We start from the raw sequence: 22,745 nt of genomic DNA on the forward strand, positions 1-22,745 counted from the left end.
GTGCGGCACAGCCCTAGCATATCGTGCAGTATTGTAGTGATGTAGATTCACAAACTTGCGAGTTGGCTAGGCGTGAGGTGTGAGTAGGAAAAGCATCCACATTTAATTGGAGCCCATGCATTGTGAAACTTATCTCGGATAATATTTCTGAAGCTATCTTGCAGAGCTTTGAATAATTTACACTTTCGATAGTTTCATTAATTTATTTATTATTTTTCTTCATCTTGATACTACATTGAACTGAAAGTCCGCGAACAAGGCACATGATAATATGACAAATCTTAAAGTGGCTCCTGAATATTAATTATTCATTTTGGTCAAATTTCATTACGAAAAGCTCATTTTCAGATTAATGCCATACAAATCTGGCTGAGTACAAAAGGTGGAGGTTTTATATATTCCTACCTTAAGGCTAGATTTTAAATGCTTTCTTCTTTTTTGTTCTAAAAAAAATACACTGCACTTAAAGACTGCCTATTGAATATGTTACATTTTATATAATTTTATTCATTAAAACGAACTAAATTCTACTGAACTTTTTTCAAGCTACATAGATGATTTCGTTGTAAATATCACAATAATAATTATGAGGGTGAAAATTAAGGACAGTTAATTATTTGCTGTAAAATGAGCTTGCCTGTGTGGTGTTTCCGGGACTATTCGATATAGGTATACCTTCACAACAAGCGCGTGATTAAAGTCCGGAAAGCCTCCGTGATACCTCTGGTGTTACAGATGTTTGTGGGCAGTTATCACTTAACATCAGGTGGTCTGTTCCTCCTCTTACATAAAAAAATCAATAGGTAGTATCATAACTATATAGCTAAAGTTAAGCTAAATATACTACCTATACCAGTGGGAGGCTCCTTTTCGCAGGATGCCGGCTAGTTTATACCACAACGGCGCCTATTTCTGCCGTGAAGCTGTAATGTGTAAACATTACTGTGTTTTGGTCTCAAGTAGCTAGAGAGTAGCTAGGAAGTAGCTATTAATGGACATGAGAATTAATATCTTATGTCTCAAGGTGACGAGCGCAATTGTAATGCCGCTCAGAATTTTTGGGTTTTTTAAGAATCCTGAGCGGCATTGCATTGTAATGGGTAGGGCATATCAATTACTATCAGCTGAATGTCCTGCTCGTCTCGTTTTTTTATTTTCATAAAAAAAGTATCGTACCCGAAATGTGACCAATGGGAACCCTATTAGGACTCCACTGTTAGTCCATCTGCACGTCTATCTGTGCACCTAATATGAGTGTGTATTATTGATATAATAACGATTAATAAAAACTTTTATGCCGATTTCATAAAGGCCACCAAGCAAATTAAAAATAATGTAAGAATTTAACTTATTAAATTGTACAATGTATATAAATATGTATACTTATATACATTGTACAATGGCTCCGAGCCTTTACTTTGCAGTCCTATTTTCAGTTGTCCAGTTTCTTAACTTGATAATATTAGAAGTGTTGAAATGTGGGGTCACCGGCAACCGAGTTTAAGCTCCGGGCAAAACGTCATGTTGCGAAATGTCATTCGTTCTGTGTTGATTGATGGCTGGCGGACGAAAGTTGTTGCCTCGCACAACAGGACTTATCTATATTCTTAAGCAAAGCATCTCAAATATCTCGTATATTTCAAAAGACATTACGCATCTTTATTCATTTATTATCACTCACTCTATTGAGAAAATTGTAGATCAATCATTCAATTAAATAATTATTGTTATATGTAAGCCTAATACAAATGATGGAAGCAAACATGGCAACCTCAAATCATGTTGATGTCTAGGATGAAGTATACATCAGGATGTGACAAGCAAATAATATCACCGTGTATGAAACAAGATCAACAACAAAAACTGTTAGGAATAAAAGGCGAAAACAATATTGTGTGTCAGAGTTTCTGTTATGTTTTTTGGCCGCAACCTTAATTTGCAATCAACACGTCAGTGATCGTAATTTATTTGTAAATTTTGTGTCGGACAACTTATCTTACGATACGTGGTGATATTTTATATATAAAGCAGCAAAATTCGAGCTAAATGGAAATCAGAAAACTTAACCTTACATACGTAAGTACAATTTTAGTTTATAAATCCTTATTTTACGATTTGTAAAATATTGATGTGTAATAATCACTACACTACACTTATTCTAAGTGTAATAAATACGTGATTAATTAAGGATTCCACAACAAATAATATGTAAAAATTTGATTATTAACATCTTTTAACCCATAAATTATTCAACCAAATCAGTACTAAGTTTTAAATTAACATTCTCGGAAAAAAGTCTAAGATTGCCCACCAGGTTCTACTGCATTATTATTTTACTATCCGTGTTTTGATTTTTTCCTCTTTCGTGTACGCAAATGACAAATCCATTTGATACTTCATCCTAGATGTTGGGTGTGATAGGGCTTACGGTGGGAGCATAGACTATAGAGAGAGCAATCAATCGTGTGTGTAGCTCTGTGGGCGCGCTCACGATCGCCGTGGTGCGGGCGCGCGCTACAATCTCGCTAACAAGCTCGCTACAGACAAGCAGACAAGCGCGATGCGATCTTGCCAATTTGTAACTGTGTCTGTGACGATTTATTGCCCACGCGAACTCACTTGTTTCTAGCGTTGACATGTAGATGGCGCTGTTATAATAATCAAGCTTTGGCTCTACAACATGTCTAGTGTGCTCTATGCGAAGAGTTATTTGGAGTTTGATATCGGGGAAACTGCTTTTGCGGACCGTATATAAAATATAGGTGAATTTTAAAGGTAAATATTCAAGTTAACGTTTCCTTCGTATTGTACTGAGTGTAGTGACTAATTTGGTCGACCAATTCCTAAGTACCATGTCTGATGTCTGGAAAAATACATTGCATTTCTACGTTTGGTGTCTTTTCCAATACATTCCTTACAGCAGAATAACATTTTATAATTGGTAAGTGTTTGAAATGAAATGAAATGATTTGAAATTAACTACTAAATTAACCTATTAAGTACGTAGACAAAACGATTTTGGTACAAACTTTTTCAATGTGACTAGTGTAGTTGAGATATTTATCAATCTGTATTCCCAAAAAAAAATACAATTATAACTGTATTATTATATTTAATATTTAGAAATTGCATTTGTTGATGTCTTTTTATATTAAACTGTATATAATTTGTCTTTGATAAATTACCATTAGAATTATACATAAATAGTGTAAAACCGATGATGCAGCTTATCTGGTGGTGGATCACCAATGCTATCTTACATCAAAGGAATTACAAGACAAGTGATTGAAGAAAGAGTTGCACACTATTAAAAAAAAAAACAATGACCATAAAGACAAGGAAAAAGCTCGGCTGGGTATTTTGCAGTCGAGAGAGCATGTTATCCACATTCTTAATGAACAAGACACCTGGAGTTTTTTTTTTATTTATTGTTCAAAATATACAGGAAACAAACCACTAAACAATTTAAGCCATCCTCATGAAACTTATGGCGCTTATGTGAGGAATAGCCAGTTCACTTATTCTAAACTTAAAATATTTTAATATTACTTAATTACCCAATTAGAGTAATATAAAATACATATAATAATATGACTGAATTAAGGAGACAAAGCAAAATAAAAACAATAGAAATAATTAAAAAATGAGACAGTGAGACAACCAGGCTATGCTCATTAGTAATAGGCATTTCCTAGATGGCCACATAGGCCATGATCAGCGGCACTCATACCCAAGAAATGAGGGCATAAAAGGCATTTATTTTCTCAAAATTGATTCCTTTAGAATTCTTTTTGATGTCATTTCTAATAACTACTAGATACTACTACCGCTTCGGAAACAAATGGCGCTCTGAGAGAGAACAAACGGTGCAAGAAACTCTCCTAGCATTTTCTTTTTGCGCTCTTTTCATTAAAAATATACAATATTGTACAGTCATTTCTATCGCTATAAAATAATCACAATCTAGTCCCAGGCTGTCCGATCATTTAGATATTCAGCAGTGGAGTAATAGGATTTACGACAGAGCCAATTTTTTTATAAAACATTTAAATTGATTTATAGATAATGCCTGAACAGTGGCTGGGAGTTTATTATAGAAGTGTATACATTAACCCTTCAAGCTATTATGTATCTTATGAAGCCTACTAGAATTAGTTACAAGCAATTCCTTATTTCTAGTGTTATAATAATGAAAATCACTATTAAGAGATCACTATTGTCTCTTACATCGCCCTAAAACCAATGTTTTTGTATTACTGGTCTTTTTATTGTTGATTCATGATTTTTGTTGTCTCTCTGTTGGGTTGACCAGTTCACTTCCACGCTTGGATGTCATTTAAAAAGTCATTGGTAAAGCAGCCTTTATTGCATTTTTTTTTTATCTGAGTCATGCTATGTGATGATTGCACCAATAATCTGGTCGGTGAGCTCTTGCGAAAATATTTTAATAATTATAACTCCCGTGGTACTGGGAGAGTAAAAATACTGAAGTTAAAAATCTTAAATAAAAGGCCGGACACACATGAAAAGGGGGAACGCTCAATAACTAACGATGGCTTCTCGCCTTTGTTTCTTGCTGTTTTTTATGGACAAGTGTATAATTTGGATTATCTACCTACATTGTAGAAAATGTAATGCTGGTTAGGTACTGAAGCATACATATAATTATATAAGTTACCTGTTTGTTATTTATACTAATTAAGTATATATAAATTAAGTATTTGTAATTTTAAATTTCTGTAAATAGTTTTTGTAATACAGGCGATATCTGTTAAAAAACGTGTTACTACTCTTATTACTTGTATTTCTAGGTTTTAATGTACACTGGAAACATACAACTGTAATAATTATGATAATAAAGAAATTTCAAATCAATCAATCTATCACTAACTAGTTTGTCTACTTCTTTCATAAAAAAAAGTGATGGAAACGGGATGTCTTTTGAATTACATCTATCCATTAAAAAAACAAATTAACGAATGTCGCAAAAGTCAGAAAAATTCTGATTACTTGGAGATTTTCAAAAAATATTACTGAGCATATTGAAATGTTTTTTTTAAACCATAAAATTTTTAACGGCTTAAAAAATTTTTTCATTTGACTTTATTACTGAGCGTTACTTCCGTTAGAAAAAATTTCTAACTTAACCTCAAGTTGCGCCTAAAGAAGCATTACTTCAAAAATCAAAGCAATTCTGTATTCTATCTGTACACAAAATCACTAACATAATATGATACGACATTAAATCATCGGAATACCATTTCGTACAAAATTATAAACAGAATAATTATTCAATGACCATATTTTTGTTCATGCCATCAAATATGAAATCTACAGCAATATAACTTTATATAGAAACAAGATTTGATTTTTATCAAGCATAAATCTTTACAGATAAAATATTCTCAAATATTTTTGACGATAACCCAGGGTTGTCACGTTTTCGCTTCCGTTGATTAAAATAGAAAGGGATCATGAAAATAGTTCAAAGTTATTTTTTTATTTGTCAATAATATTATGTATTATTTAATTTTGTACTAAAGGTGTAATAAAATATCGAGATGATTTGATATTTATAGTCACGAAACAATTATTATTAAATAAATAACAATTAGTATTTCTGTAATAATTTCAGTATTATTTATAATAAACTAATATTTAGGCTGTGATTTAACAAAATAAACTAATATATAAGCTGTTTCGAATTTTCATTGCATTTATAATGTACTATGTGCGGAAAAGTAAAGCTGGTGGAAAAGCATAATATAAGAAAATCTGTGTCCTTATATGTACTATATAATATAAACTTATTACACGCTAATTCTGAACACAGTAACGGCCGTTGCCAATATACTATTTACAGATAGAGATAAATTACTACCTTCTACTGTCAGTAAATTAGCTGTCAATAATCTGAAGCTGTCCCAATATACCATATATATATATATAGATAAGTCATTCTTATCGCCTTATACTGGGACACGTGAATTGCAATTTCCATACAAACTTTATATTGCTGGCATTGACAGACAGCGTGCACTGATAAGGTGAGTTACCGTCGATAAGTTTATTGGGAGAGAAAAGTCAACGATAGTTACGAATTTTATCGCAAGTAAGAGATAGACTGAATATTGGGAACGGCCGTAAGTTGAGTTGGCCGAGATGGACAAAAAAAATAAATTATTAATTGCTGAAGTGATAGCCCTGGACAGTCAGTAGATGTTTCGCCATTAACCATAAGTGAAAATATATGTAAATCTGTTTTTATCGCTCAGTCTGGTGGCTGTTTCGAATGTTTTATATTTTATTGCTAATATTGAGTTTCAATTTTCTGGTATTTAATATTATAATGTATTTAAAAATTATTTTGTTAAGACACGGGTTGAATATTTAAAAGGTATAACTGTTTAATGAAAGACATACTTTTTTCCGCAACGTCATTTTTAAATACAAAATATAAGGTTTGGTAAAGTTATGTAAGATTTTTTTCAAGAATTATTATAAATAATAACATTTTCTAAATTATAGTATAGTATCCACGCGATTAGATAGGGACATACTGCTATCTTGTGACGTCATAGTGCCTTCTGGAATACAGTTCAAGAACCACCAATCAAAAGTACCGCTGGCAACATAACGAGCTTGCTGCACGGACTAGTAAAAAAAGAAGGACTCCACCCCGTGATATTAGCAAGTGAAGCACCTTTATGCTAGTGTGTGTGCGGTTACGGGGTATACTAGTTACACAATTTTTTCTCCCATAAATACTCATATATCCACAAATACCTTTATAGTTATTGTTTACACTTTTTCACAATACACGACGGCATTTTTAAAATATTTTATTGCGACGCAAACTGATCTGTCACAGACGAAAGGAAATCTCATAATGTCGGCCGATCGGCTTGTATTAGTGTAATTGTATGCGTGGGGCTATGTATTTACGTTTAACGGCTTGTTTTGGTGCTTCACTGTTGTGTAAGGTGACACGGAGTCCTTATTTTTTTACTCGTCCGTGGCTTGCTGACGTCACGCAGACTCTTAAATGACGTTTCGTAACCTTTCCTAACGCGTGAGGGTTATAAGAGATCACAGATGCAATTAAATATGACAATGCCTGGAAGAGTCCTAAAGACAATATCTTAATATATATAAATCCAGTGTCCTAATGTTTGTTCCCAGTGAACTCCTAAACGAATAAACGGATTATAATGGGGATTTCTTCATGGAGTGCAGTTTTTATTTCGATTTGGGACCCAAAAGTATTTAATTTCCAATATTAATTTTGTATGGACATGTTATTTTCTATGACAGCTATGTTGTGAAACAATTTCATTATAACAGCATATTTTACGAAATAAATCTTGATGTTATGAAATATTATTGACAAATTCATAAAAAAAAACAGTATTTTATTTATTATGTACAGAACAAAGTCTGTCGCGTCAGCTAGTTCATATTATTAGGAAAAAATAGAATTGAATTATGGTATCTACATTTTAATTTGTATCAATCAAACACAACGAAATATTATGGTGTAGGGTGTTGGAATGCACACAGGTATCCTAAAACTTAAGTGTCTTATGCATTTAGAAATACTATAAAGCCGACTAATAGAAATATATTTGTTTACCACAGGGAGTGACAATAACATAACACATTGCAACAACACATGGTAAACGTCATGAAGGCACATCAGTTATATAAGGGCGTTTTGACATGGAGAGAAGAACTGAAAAGAAACTCTGAACCCATCTTTTAAAATTAATAACTTTGCTTATTTAAAATAATATTATACAATTTGAGATGGCTTGCGCAAAAACAGACAAGAACCATGCATCATTATCATCTATATAAACTCCAATACTATAGTAATAATATAAGAATTAATAATAGTAATAAATCGAATCAAAGAAATTAACATCTGGACAACAGATACTCTAAACTGGACTGTTGCTTCTCAATATATTCTTGATAATGTAATGTATGTTCATAGGCACATAAGTGAATTTGCTAGAAACTGTCATAACCATAATGTTAACACCAGGAACAGACATAAACTAATAATGCCTACTACTCGGCTAAGTCGAGTTAGTAAGTCTTTTTTGGGGCGATGTATATGCTTTTACATCAAGATCCCAGAAAATGTTCAAAACAAAAGTATTACGTTATTCAAAAGAATTGTTAAAAAACGTTTGTGTGGTAAATGAATGTGAATGAAATTATTCTCTTTCGAACGACTTAGTGAATGATCTTAATAGTATTACGATTACGCTTAAGATTAAATCTTAAGCATGTATAATCTGAATGGACCAAAATAGTATATTTTTTTGTTTTAATCAGAAAAAATTGCGTGATATTTGCCGAGACACCCCCTGACTTCAACGTAAGATTAGATGAGATTTGACTCGACCCCCTCCCCCCCTTAAACATCTCACGTAATTTATGGACGCCCCCTTTGTACACATATTTTTTAGATGAAAAAAAAAAGCCCGCTGAGTTTGTTGCGCCCGTTCTTCTCAGGTCTGAGGCATTCATTTTGGAATGGGTGGTAGTTTTTGACTTTCAATAAGTGATGTCACATCCGATTTTGAACAAAATTTTTGAATTTGCATAGGTTTTAGTCTATGCATCAGGGTTCGATTGCCCGTGTCAATTACGGTGTGGTAAATAGGTTTTCTTTACAACAAAAGAAGTAATTAACGTCATTTGTTATCAACCTTTTTAAAATACGAGCTCTCGGGCGGAGGATCCGTATCACTATCACACGATAGCGCCCCTATGTGCCGCTGATAACACGGAAATTTGCATTTATTTAGGTTGGTTAGTTGAATTTTTAATGTTACACTGTTAGATAGTTAAATTGTTTGCGATAAGAGCGGTGTCTGCTGAGTTTACTATCAGTCGTAGTTTAGTATCAGTATTTAAATGGTTAATACCAGCAGCTGAATTTCATCACCACACACTAAGTACAATTTTCAAGTGATTACTTCTTATGGGAGGGTAAACAGCTTCGTTAGTGCGCTTTCGTATTACGTCCGATCCGAATCTTATCCGCACCCGTGAAAACGCGGTCCGAAGTAGTCGTAGAACTATTTCTATGGTAGTTTAGATCCAGCTTCTGTCATCCGATTTCTTTCCGTCAACAGTTAGAACGGGTACGGATCGGACGCAGTGCAAAAGCGCTCTTACGGAACGCAATATTTCCGTCACAAAAAAATTAACCGTTATAACTTTATAACAGTTGTGTAAGTATATTAGTAGTAGTTAATTGAATATTCAAACTTCTACACATGTTTTTTTTAATGAAGATATGCGACGAAACGAGCTATATATTTACCAAATGGTGAAAACGGATCCTTGATTGAACCCAAAGTCTGAAGCGTCACTTTAAGACAAGACGTTTGGTCTCATTAGCCCTATAATTTCATTCGCTACGGCGCCTTTCATTTCATACCCTAACCATTCGAAATACACATATAAAATAATGTTTGCACATCACTACATCACGGCTGAAAAAGGTGCGGCATCTCAATGATGTCTGCATTTAACAACAACATTCTATTTAGATACACTTACTACTGACAAAATTGTGTTAAGAATGGATAAATTTGTTTTCATACAATAATTAAGTTGCTTGGACAAAGTCGGTGGTATAAACTAGTTTGGTATATTTTGTAAAGTCCCAACAAAAGTAACGCTATCTCGGCTCAGATCTAGATCGATATCGGCCGTAGTAAATCTTCGTCTGCCCATCTCTCCAAGTTCGCTTCCACAACGAACTTATCAAGATACCGCCGTATCGCACGATCGCGCGCTATCAGATTACTATTCACATTCGGTATGACGGTATAATAAACACGGGAAACATAATAAACTAAGTCTACTAACCCTTAGAAAACGTTTTTACATGCCTGGCTGAATATTGGTTATATACAGGTTAATTAATATGCATTTACACATATAAACATTTACGTATTTTTTTTTCACGTTGGTTGGTTGATTTTTTTTCACATTGATTAGAAACTAGTCTTTCTTATAGATGAAAAAAAAATACTGGTAGAGTTAATTCCGCCACTTCATCTCTGAGATCATCGTTTCTGAAAGAGTCTTCAAGATATAAATTTTGAAAAAATAAATAACAATTGAAATACTTTTTATGCCAGTCAAGTCGCCCTGTCAAGTGACGCGTTGTAAGCTCAATTTTGTAGCGCAAGAATTGGCGCGACTGCGCAGTCCTGTTGAAGAACGTCGGATTGGTCTAGTCTCACGCGTTACTCTTCCCCGCAACACCACCCCCCACCCGCTGACATCTTTAGTGCCCCCTCCCCGCCAACGTCTGTCACCCCGTAGGACGGTCGCGCACGAAGTTGCGGACTATAGTAGCTACTAGTTCTAACGTGAGTTAAGCCGATTAAAATAAATAGTGGATAATGTCTCACAAACTCTTGAGTCCTTAAATTTTAACAATAATGTAATAATATCATATTGACACACTTTAACATAGATTATCTTGCCCCAAACTTTTCATAGCCTGTGCTGTTTGTTGCAAGACAATGACATATTCAAAACAATATACTTACTTCAACACACATAAAACAAATAAATACAAAGAAACGTCCATAACTCGGAAACAAACATCCATATCCAGACAGACGAATGAATTTTCAATTGAATCAATCGATCTGTAGGGCCTTTGAGGCGATTTAACCTAAGTCAAAATTGTTTAATCATATCATAACAATAATAATCGTGCAACTCATCACTTTCGATGATGACGTCACAATAGAGATCGCGACAGGCACCGAACCGGCGACCTTTCGCCAGCCCCGCCCGCCGGCACCGTATCAATAACAGTCGTGCTCTGACCTGCCCACTACTATCAATAAAGATCTTTCAACTTAACAACAATTAATTTGTTCTATATTTTCATATTACTTTATTGAGTATGCAACAGCGCTGCCTTATGCTGTACATCTGCTCGTTGGACGGAAAAACTTGACGATTTTTCACTTTTTTTATGAAATTTCTGATATTTAAAACTCTGTTTAACTTTGATCATGATTGCATTCATGCAGCACCTTACAAACAAATTTGTTAGATATATTACAGCTATTGTAAAATACTCATTAAAGAGTGGCCGTTGAGTTTCTTGCATGTTCTTCTCACGAGCTCTACTTTTTCCGTAAATAGAGTATATTCACTAATTAAACCGCTTAGTTAAGCCTATTTCAATTAGGTCTTTTGACTTTGAATTTCACCTGCTCCAAAAAAAACAATCAAGAAAAAAAATCAAGGGATCATTGGATATATAATTTTATGCTATTGAGTGTCATGATGCCACGTACACAAGCATCTCATAATTGCCGTAATAAAAAATCTATTGTTCTTAGGTAGTACGGTGTCTAGTTGGAGGGCAGTTGAGACAAATTCTTAATCTAAGGTAAAATCATTAAAAAAATAGCTTTCAATTTTAACAGCATGAAGTAGAGTTGCGATTGTTTATCCTTAGTTAGCCCTACGCTTGATAACAGTTAAGGCGAAGAGTAAGCAGATAACACGCAAACATGGTGATTTAGACAAGTTTTGTGGTGAAACTATAGCATTTCGAGCTATGAACACTACTTAATCCTGTTACACATATCCTTAAGTCTTATTTGTAGGTTGCTAATACTTGCTATTGGTTATAGTTAACATTGCCGAGCCTTTTTGAACTACTACTTTTCTTTGAAGTTAAACAAGTTTTTTGGCATGGCGTGACGCTTTTTTTTTGGTACTTCTCTCATAAAAGTTATTCTTATAGCTTGTACTTTTTTGTGTAGGTTCATTTATTCAGACTAGTAGTGAATAACGGGGATTGTAAGCATATAAACTGTTTTCCACGCAAGAATTTTGAAAATATTGGCTTTGTTACATAGATGGCGGGCCGGCAGCGGTACAGTCATATCGCTCAAGGTCGCTGGCATTTAGTGTCGCCTTAAAGACGCGATCTAAACTAGTACATATATTTATATTGAATATAATATTAATTCAATTGTTCCATTTCCTACGAAGGGGTCCTTATCGGAACCTTTTTAATTAAATTCGGTTGCCGTTAATTGACAAAGCAACAGTTTACGTATCTGCAATCGAAATAGTGTTGCAATATCCGTCTGTTCGTCCCGATAAGATAACAAACAGTCTATTGTGTTAATGTCAAGTATTTAGCTAAGAACTTTATATGGCTTTAGTCGTGAGCAGAAATAGAAATATATTTATTTACCATAGGGAGTGACAATAACATAAATAAATATTTGTGTACTTATGTATGCACGCAAGAAGTTATAGTTCTTTGGCCTAACGAAGCAAAAATTATTAAAATGATATATTCCTTGTGCTAATCTACGTTTTTAGAAACAACAATTTTGTAAAAATCTTACAAAGATGGATTTGACAATTAATTATTAAATAATGAATACGGCTGTATGGGCTTGAAACCTTTGCCTGTACAATAATGGACGAAGAAACGAAAAAACAATAACAACAAAACAATTTTTAGGCACCAACTTCAACCAGTTACTTTTGTGTTAAAATGATGCGCGCGCATCTTAAAATTTCACTCTCATCATTTTTCATAACGCGCCTAAAGAAGTACCTATAACTTCAATATTTTGCAACAACACTTGGTAAACGTCATGAACCTACATCAGTTCGTACAGGGCCTATGACATGGGGAGAAGAACTGTTAAGAAACTCCCAGCCCATCTTATAAATCATATAGCAAGCTTAACATACTAAATCTAATATATAAAATTCTCGTGTCACGGTGTGCGGGACCGAACTCCTCCGAAACGGCTTAACCGATTATCATGAAATTTTTAATGCATATTGGGTAGGTCTGAGAATCGGACAACATCTATTTTTCATTCCCCTAAATGTTAAGGGTGGTCCACACGATTTTTTTTTTAATTTTTTTGACATTTTTTTTAACTTGTTTGATTCTGAGTCAGCATTAAAAAATACATACAACTTCAAATTTTCACCCATCTACGATCAACAGTTACTTTTGTATCGCGATTTTAATATCGGCAATACAATGTTTGCTGGGTCAGCTAGTAATATTATACAATTTTAGATGGTCTGCGCAGAAAAGCAAGACCCATGCATCATTATAATATATATACACTACTATACTACTTATGTATAATACACCTTCTTAGTCAATTAAACTTTATTTAAGTTAATGATTCATTCTGAGTATCACAGAAGAAACATAGTTATGAAATGAAATGATTTATTTGTATGAATCGTGGTAACATAAGTAGGTATAGGTTAATTGTTAATTAATTGGTGTACAACACAATTCGCCAATATATCGGCATACAAATATTTGATTGTCAATATTGGAATTTTTATATTTATACGTCATTAATACACATTACATAGCTTTAATTCAATAATATAATATAAAATAAACATTAGTTTGTAGGTACCTCTTAAAAAATTACATTTAAATACTATTATTTTTGGATAAAGAATTCTTTTAAACTATAACTTAACAAATACTAAAGATAAAAGCATCTTTAGCATCTTTATAAAGTCCCTGAATCTACGATTTTTATTCTCCCACAACCCGTCAAGATTAAAAAACAAATGAAGTTTCTGAACGAAAAAAAAAAACAAAACGCAAGGTTATTTTTTGTGCCAAAATAAGACGATATTTTTTAATTATTTTGAGTATGAGTCCAAAGCTACGATTATAATATAAGTTTTTCATTAAATAATAGTTTTAGTATACAAAATTCTTTAAAGTAAAAATAGTGTAAGTGGGAGAAATAATACCATCGCCCACTTACACCACAAGGTAGTGGGAAATAAAGTACCTTGGTCCGTTCAAAAAACTCAAACTTTTAACGTAATAATGCGTTAAAATTTAAATTTCTTAAATCATTAAATACCAATTGCATTATTGGAGACATTCGCGGGGAATGTCCCGCTCTTAAAATACCAATGAATTTAGAGCCAAATGGTCTTCCGTCGTGATAGCAAGCGCCTTGATGGAGTTTTATGGATTGGATGGAAGTTCTAGTGGTTTCGACGCGGGCAAGGAAAGTTGCATTTTTGTGCCGTTTGGTGTCGTGACACTTGGCCCGTACAATGTGCGCGGAGAATGTGCTACGTGCTTCAATAGGGCTACTGGAAACCCAAGCGCTGGCAGCTATTTCGGCCAAGGATCAGTTTAAGACATGCAACGCGAAAATGCTCCCAGTATTCTTGGTACACGTCCCCCTATCGATAGTTTTAGCTTCATGTAATCATATTGAGTATTGTAAGAACAGTAATAAACATTATTTTGTTTTAAATAAATATAATATACATATAAGATATTCACCTATATATTGACTCATCACGATATGAACCACAAGCAACCACAACCACTATTATGTACAAAACAACGTCTGTCGGATCGATTAGTAATATATATAAACATATAACTAAATACCGAAGTTTTATGTATTGCATTACATAAAACTATGCGTATGAAAGTGAATAGTCCAACAGTCACTTAACAGTCTATTTATACTTAAAGCCAAATTCCGCAAGACCATTTGCAGCATCATTGGTAATCTTTAATAATGTTATAATTGGAAAATTAATGCAACTCATTTATTAATTTAAAAAAAAACGTAACTTATTCTATATAATACCTAAAATTAATTTCTTCTGTGGATGCTGTGTTTATTTGTTGGTAATCATTACATTTAGTTCCTAGTTTTTAGTTCTACTTTTTATATTTGTGTGTATTATTGAAAGATTGTAAATAAACCTAATAAATAAATAAATAAATTTAAAAAGTTGCATTTTTAATTCAAGAGTTCTACCGTATTGTGGATAACTAAAGGTGTAAGTTAAATAATTATAACCATATTAATAACATAATAATTAACGGCCTTGACTAAATGCTAAATATTTCAATATCTCTCACTGATAAGCCATTGCACGTGTAACTGTTAGAAAGTTATTGATAACGAACTATGGTTTAATAGAGTTTGTTATCGAAATTTCATTCTTTGCACAATTAACGATAACATTTATTGTGTAAATTATTAACCAACAGTTTGTTATCACAAAATAATTTCAACAAGTCTCAAATAATACTAATTATTACTACACCACAGTGATGTAAAATGATTACTAAACATACGAGATAGAATTAAAAATTAACTGAAAGTCATAGTAAACGCGTTAAATGTTTTTATCGTTATTGTACTGTGTTTTAACGATTATTAATTAAAAAATATAACAGTGTCGTGTTCTGTACTAGATTATGTTGTTAATAATCCAACTTCAGAAATATTTCACACTGATTCTTCAATACTACTACATTCGTGATGTTAAGGCGAAGAGTAAGCAGAAAACACGCAAACATGGTGTTTTTAGACAAGTTTGGCGGTGAAACTATAGCATTTCGAGCTATGAACACTACTTAATCCTGTGACACATATCTTTAAGTCTTATTTGTAGGTTGCTAATTCTTGCTGTTGGTTATAGTACTAACTACCACTTTTCTTTGAAGGTAAACAAGTTTTTTGGCATGGCGTGGCGCATTTTTTTGGTACTTCTCTCAGAAAAGTTATTCTTATAGCTTGTACTTTTTTGTGTAGGTTCATTTATTGAGATTAGTAATGAATAACGAGGATTGTAAGCATATAAACTGTTTTCCACCCAAGAATTTTGAAAATATTGGCTTTGTTACATAGATGGCGGGCCGGCAGCCGTGAACTTATATTCAGTGTCGCCTTAATTTTTATAGAACGCATTCACTAAAATACTAAATATTACATTTTATATTCGCAGTAAGCACTCTATTTTCTAAACATTATATTAATTTAAAAAAATATGTGTTCGAAAATAAAATATTGTATACGTGAATATGACGCCGTTTATCGATACATGTCACAGGGATTGTCTAAAAGCAAAATACTACACACTTCAGTAACTCACAAACACATCTGTAAAACTAGCACACATGAACTTTTTAAATTTAGTCTCTCCGTCATGAGGAGAGTGTTTGTCTATTACTCTAGTATACTTACTTTATTAAAGAGCACATTAGCGCATTTTCGAAAAACACCAGCAACATATATAATCTTGTTATGCCTACTACTGGGTAAAGTCAAATAAGTAACTTAAGTAGTTTTTTATGAAAATAAGGGACGAGACGAGCAGGACGTTAAGCTGATGGTTACAGAAACGCCCTGCTAATTACAATGCAGTGCCGCTCAGGATTCGGAAAAACCCAAACCTTCTAAGCGGCACTGTGCCGGAAGGCACAGGCAAGGACCTCCCACTGGTATAACTCTTTTGTTGTGCGATGTATATGCTTTTACAACGTGATTTCAGAAAATTTACAAAATAAATGTGCTGCGAAATTCAAAAGAATTGTCAAAAACGTTTGTGGGGTAAAGGTTTACTATAACATGAATGACTTTCTTAATGATACCACAGATAGGGTATGGAGCGACCACGGTCAGGATATTTTAATTAATAAATAAAGAAAACTGAAATATATTTATCACCATTGGGAGTGACAATAATGTAGCATATTGTAAAAACTCCTTGCAAACGTCAAGAAGCTAGATCAGTTCGGAAAGGGGCTATGACATGGGGACATAAACTATATAAAGGGTTTTCCAATGAGGCCTTGACTTTTTTTCAAAATAAAACGAAAACCATTTGAGATATTTCAAAAACTTTATTATCGGGTTGAAGTACATTCAAAACATTTATGAATGGAACTCGACTTCGCTCATATGGCCACCGCGGGCAAGTTTGCAGCGGTCGATTCGTTGGACTCACATCACACAACGAATATGTAGACTCAAACTTTTTCACTAAACTTGTTACTGCCTGTCTACTAGGGCGAGAATTACGACCGAAAATCGATAATCGGAGTTAACGCTCTTAAAGTAGCGGCCACTGATAATAATAATAATAAATTTCGTTTATTTCAAAGATTACATATACATTTTTAGTGGTTGAGACTTCCCAGTAAGTTGTCTTAGGACACTTGTATTGGGAATATCTCGCAACTTCCTTAGCAGATACATTTTATTTAGTAAAGAATATAGAAATAAACAGAAATGTGTGTGTGTGTGTGTGTGAGTGTGTTTGTGGGTTTGAATTGGACCTTTAAATGGGTCAATCTACACAATGCGTGTGTTTGTCATGTCAGTCTGATCAGAAGATTTTCCACTTCATCATAAGCAAGACAAGTTAGCCAATTATTTAAAGCTGATGATGATTAATGAAAAGGTTATGTCTACTGAATAAACTGACAGCTTGGAAAACCCCATATAATGTTTGTTGGAAAACCCCGTATAACGAAATATTATTGAAAAAACATAAGCCCGCTGTGTTTCGTGCGCCCGTTCTTCTAGGTCTAAATATTTGAATTTGAATTTTATTAGAAGATTCTAGTAGAAACCTAGTTCTGTTAAATGCTTTTATCGGTGCAGATATCGCTACGATATCGTCGCCTCATTCTATTGTTTAGCATAACACAGACACGTTTTATTCCCAAAACACGTGGTTATCGGAGGGAAACATCGCGCCGGGAATCGAACCCCTTATCGCTAGTTCGTATCGGCAGCGCAATGCTTTAAGCGCTATCTCGCATCTCGGGGATTTTTTGTAAAGATGATGACCGAAAATAAATATCGCCTTTTTATGTGAATTGTGAGTCCCGAACAATGAGAGGATGAAGAAAAAATTTATGAGAGGAGTTTCATAGATTTTTTGTTTTGATTTCTGAGTGATATTATGATGGCACAGTCGCGGAGAAATGCGGTAGAGAAACTCAAGTTCTACGAAACACTTCCAAGGTTCCAGATTACTAAAGCAACCTTTCCTTATAAATATTAAAAAAACCCTTCACATTGTGGACATAGGTTTTGAAAATACGATCAAGATTATAACTTCTAAACCTAATAAATGACCTACATGGATAAGCACTATCTTGCTTTTGGGAGAGAGAGAGAGAGAAAAAAAAAAACATTGATTGATCTTAGATATTTTTTAGATACCTAGCATTTGCCAGAATTGAAAAGAAAGTTCTGGGGCTAAATTTAATATGTCCTATATTGCAGTTGCAGACAGAAAAATCACACTCAACTACAATTATTTTTATGGCATTTTTAACATGGTAATAAAAAAAGCTAGAGCACCATTGACCGTTACCTCCCCTTCCGCACTAACCCGCGCTTTGAAAATTAAATGGTATAAAATAAAACACATAAGTACCCGCATACGCAACAATGAAACACCCCAGCTGATAATGAACGTGAAATCTCTTCCAAGATAACGTCTCTCTCCCCCCCCGGGCGCCCCCTCTCGCCCCCAACCTCCTCTGTTATCAGCACATCGGCAGCCGCTCCGACAGACCCTATTCACTCGCGCTCACGTCATTTTTTATCGCGACAGACTAAACTTACCAACTTGTGTTGCCAGTGTGCAGTAATGTATACTACACTAGTACCTAGTAAGAATAGATCTTATTGGGTAAATTTTAATATTACTCGTTAAGCTATGTAAATATTAAAAATATTTATGCCTATTAATATTCCTACATTATACATTAAAAGTGCATTCTGATTTAGGTAAATTTTCTAATTCGCGAAAATACTCTTTATACAGTAGATCGTCTAAAACTAACAATATGCACATAACGTTATATATTATAAAAACACAATTATACAATGGCATATAACGGTATTATTTATAACATACACATGACACAATCCGGTAACAGTGAAGACCGCCAATAAGTATTTGTAAATAGTACTACGGTTATGACATTGACAGCTGTCAGAAATGAAAATACGGCGCCACACGAGGCGCGAATTTCAACGGAATGTCGCAATTCTCAGTTGATAGCTCCACGTCTTAGTAGAAGATGCATTATCTGTACAGCCTACAGATTAAAAAGATATTAATCTTCAGCATACATGTTGAAACATATTTTACGCAATGCATGGTAAAGCAAAAACGATTATATCTCTAGATCTTATTTCCCAAGTGACTTTAATAGCATCTCAACAGCTATCAAGATTGTTTGTAATAACATGAGTATTTTAGTTCTGTCTTGCTTACTTCATAATCATTGCTACAAACTTATTGTTCGCAAAACCTTGGCTTTACAAGATATTGGCATCTACCATGTTAGTCATATATCGTCTAATTCACCAGTTTTGGTATATTATGTAAGTCTTATCAAGGGAAATCGAACAAAAACCGTTGCTTTTTTACTTTGGGTGGAAGATATAAGTTTCGATAAGGCTGCTTTTTGTTGAATGTTAACCTCTGTTGGATGCAAACAGTTTTAATGCATTGAATACTTTTGTAAGTATTCCCTAATTTTAGCATGATTATATTAAATCTGCTAACTTTAATATAGTCACTTAATATTTCACGTAAGAAAATGTATTTTTAATATGAGTTTTGCTCGAAGGCTTTATCGCGGTCGAAACCAACAAGATTTTTGTTAGATAGATGGGTAATAGATGTTTCAGGCTTTAAATAGGTATATAGGTAGATAATTTTATAAGTTTTTGTAGCAATTAGCAAAACAAAAGTGTACCTTACTTCTTCAAATAGATATAATAATAACATAAGTAACACTCAATAATACATATAGAAGTAATATTTCATCAAATGGATATTAAGATACGGATGTTTAATTATTATTGTTGTTGATAACATTTGGTAGGTAAACAAAACTTACACATTGTTTTGAAGTTGAAAGCGCCACCTCTCGGCAACTCAGCCACATTAGCGCACGCCAGCTCCAGCTGTTTCAAGTAACTCAACCACAATAACATCACAAGTGTCGCAAGCACCACAGATTTTTAAATAACAAAAACTTTCTGTTGCGACGTCATTCTTTTGCCGCGTAAATTGAGTGACTGGCTCGTGAGTCGTTCGCCGTTCGCGCGCCCCACCGCACACAGCCATGCGAGAGCGTTCACATACAGCCACGCACACATGCGAAGCCGATCCCTTATCAGGTTGGTTTAACTAGCAATAGCTGCCCCGAGATCCTATCGGCCCCAGCTCGCGGTAACGTTGCATTGAAAGATAACGTCAGCGATCCTATCGTTGTGTTTGAATAAACTTGTATAAAATGTCAAATAAAAAGCTGCCACTGCTATGAAACATACAGGCGTGACCCGAAAATAAATCAGGAAATTCTAGAATTTTTTGAAACCGCCTCATAAAATTGGTGTCTGTTTTCTTGGAACTTACTATGTGCTCTTCCGTCACCTGATAGTTTATCCATCGGTAGAACAAGTACAGCAAATATGAAATGATTAACTTTGAAATTGAGGTTGAAAATAACTATTAACACGTTTACAAAAATTTTTGTTCGATCAGGTTTCTATATTAGACGTGGCAATCGGGCACCGAAATACCAAACATCAAGACGTTGCGTAAATTTGTAACCTGAGGTAGAAGTATGTTTGAAAACGATTCAGGGACCTTCAAGTCTCGAAATGAAGGTCCCTGAATCGTTTTATTTCGGGAATACAGCAACCGACAGATGATGTAGGAAAAAAAATCTAGAGAAACGCACAGCTCTTGAATGCCAAACACCAAAGTGATACGGGTGGAATTTCGCATTTTCACGTAATGTACAGTGGTGGCAGTCAGAGCTAGTATTAACTGGAACAGCTTCTCTGAGAACTTCCCGTGATACATGCGGCAGAAGATGCATACAGGTCTCTACAACTCTACGCCACGCCAAAGAATGAAGCAGATTCGAGACAGCTTGATCGTCGATTATTCGAGCCGCTCTTCGCTTTATATGTTCAAATGGAAGAAGCTGGTACTGTGGAGCTCTTGCTCATGGGTGAAAACGTTTCTTCATCTAAAGCCGAATATTTAATTGCAGGCGGTGGCTTGGAGTCACGTTTAGTTTGTTGCATGTTAGATAAAACATTAAATAAATTACTTTTTTTTATTACATTATAAGCTTGTTATTTCTAGATATATAGAAAAGGTGTTACAATGAAATGCAATTTAAAATATAAATAATTATATCTATATTACTTTTTTAGGAGTAATAAATTTATATATGTATGTCATATGTACATAGTACTTTCTTTGATAAATGAAAGTGCGTACGTAAGTACACATACGTATTATTATAAATGTATTTTTGCATTAGGTTTTTGTGTAAAAGCCAAGTTGTTATTATTATTTATTTAACCTGCCGACTTGTGACTTTTGCAGGATCACTTATTTTTTAATGCAGTTCACAAAATACATCTACTTACCAAGTTTCTACAGTATAGTTCTTATAGTTTCGGAAAAAAGTGGCCACGTGTCTGTGACATACGGTCGGATAGACGGATGAATCTATAAGGGTTCCGTTTTTTGCCATTTGGCTACGGAACCCTAAAAAGTTTTATATCAAGAAAGATTTATGTAAGATTAATTTAATTGTACCTCAATTGTACTGTACACAGCACAAAGAATTTGTGCGAATGTAATGTCGCGTGAAAAATTAAAAAGCAAATAAATACATTTCGCACAATTCCTCGGCCGATCGTAATCTCCGACCGCTACACGAATGAGTTATCGAGAAGAATAATCGACAAATACGAGACTGAGAATCCATTTAGCGGGAAACTAACGATAAGCAGTGTTGCATTGATTTAATCGATACAAAACCGAGTATCGAGTTGCATGACTATTTGATTGATTGTACAAACGTTATACCTTCTAGCTAGGCACGTATTATAATTTTTATTGACTAGGAAAGTAAAAACTCTTTTATACTAGTCATTTTTCTTGAAACGCTTGAATGGGTTAGACCAGGGATTCGAATAAGGAAGTCAGAGTACAGCCATAAACCATCTCAAAAGTTGGCAACGTATTTCTTGACTTTCCCGGCTGATTTGTTTTCTCATCAGATTACCGTAAATTTACTCATTTGCCCCTCTCATTTATAAAAGGAGTGTTATTAAATCTAAAGGTAATTTAAGGTATTGTTCGCACTAATATTAATGAGAGAAACAATGTTACAATCCCTGTACAGTTTCACGTAACTAGGCTTTAGTGTCACGTAAAACAAACAATGACGTAAAATTGTCAGACATACTAAAATCTTGGATCATTTATATGGATACATATGATAATAGACTATGACAGCTGTGAAAAGTTGGAAAATATAGACTTTAGAACTAAACTCTATTGTGAGCAATTCACGCACACTAGCACAAAGTGTCATACAAATCGCGAGTGTAAGACGTAGCTTGTCCAGCACACTAAACTAATAATCCTGGCCTGTTTTTATCGGTTGTCTAACATCAAGAGACATATAAATTATCTAAGACTAAAATATAGATCCACTACAACAGGAAATAGGCAGGGTTCAATAAATTTTAAATTATTCCACAGTCCACACCTTGAAATGTGACCAGTTCACATCAGATAAATCATACCGATTAATCGATAAGTCAAATCGATTGTAGCTGTCAAAGTTGTCAGGTGCGATCGATTATCGAATCGATAAAAATTTTTACAATTGCAGTTAGATCTGTGAATCGGCTATTTGAGGTATATGCTATTATCCTATCATTAATTTACAGCCTTACTTATATCGGATTAAATTTATAACATTAAGAATATTCTCAGATGTTTCAAGACTACACTCAAATTAATAATTTTACATAAAATGTACTTGAAAGTACTAATATGCCCGC

At 33.9% G+C, this 22,745-nt stretch overlaps 1 protein-coding gene across 2 annotated transcripts in view; it reads right to left on the reverse strand.

Moving 5' to 3' along the window:
* LOC126979878 (zinc finger protein ush) overlaps positions 1-22,745 on the reverse strand; it is a 288,948-nt gene that overhangs the window by 128,251 nt on the left and 137,952 nt on the right. The window contains exon 1 of one of the 2 annotated variants that reach the window (XM_050829444.1): positions 19,763-19,923. The exons of the other annotated variant lie outside the window; for it this stretch is intronic. Within the exon in view, the coding sequence (XP_050685401.1) occupies positions 19,763-19,859 (97 nt within the window). The 5' untranslated portion in view covers positions 19,860-19,923. Of the gene's footprint in view, positions 1-19,762; positions 19,924-22,745 lie in introns of those variants that run through there. 2 annotated transcript variants of the gene reach the window in all.

This window comes from Leptidea sinapis, chromosome 4, assembly GCF_905404315.1.
Source record: "Leptidea sinapis chromosome 4, ilLepSina1.1, whole genome shotgun sequence".
Lineage (NCBI taxonomy): Eukaryota > Metazoa > Arthropoda > Insecta > Lepidoptera > Pieridae > Leptidea > Leptidea sinapis.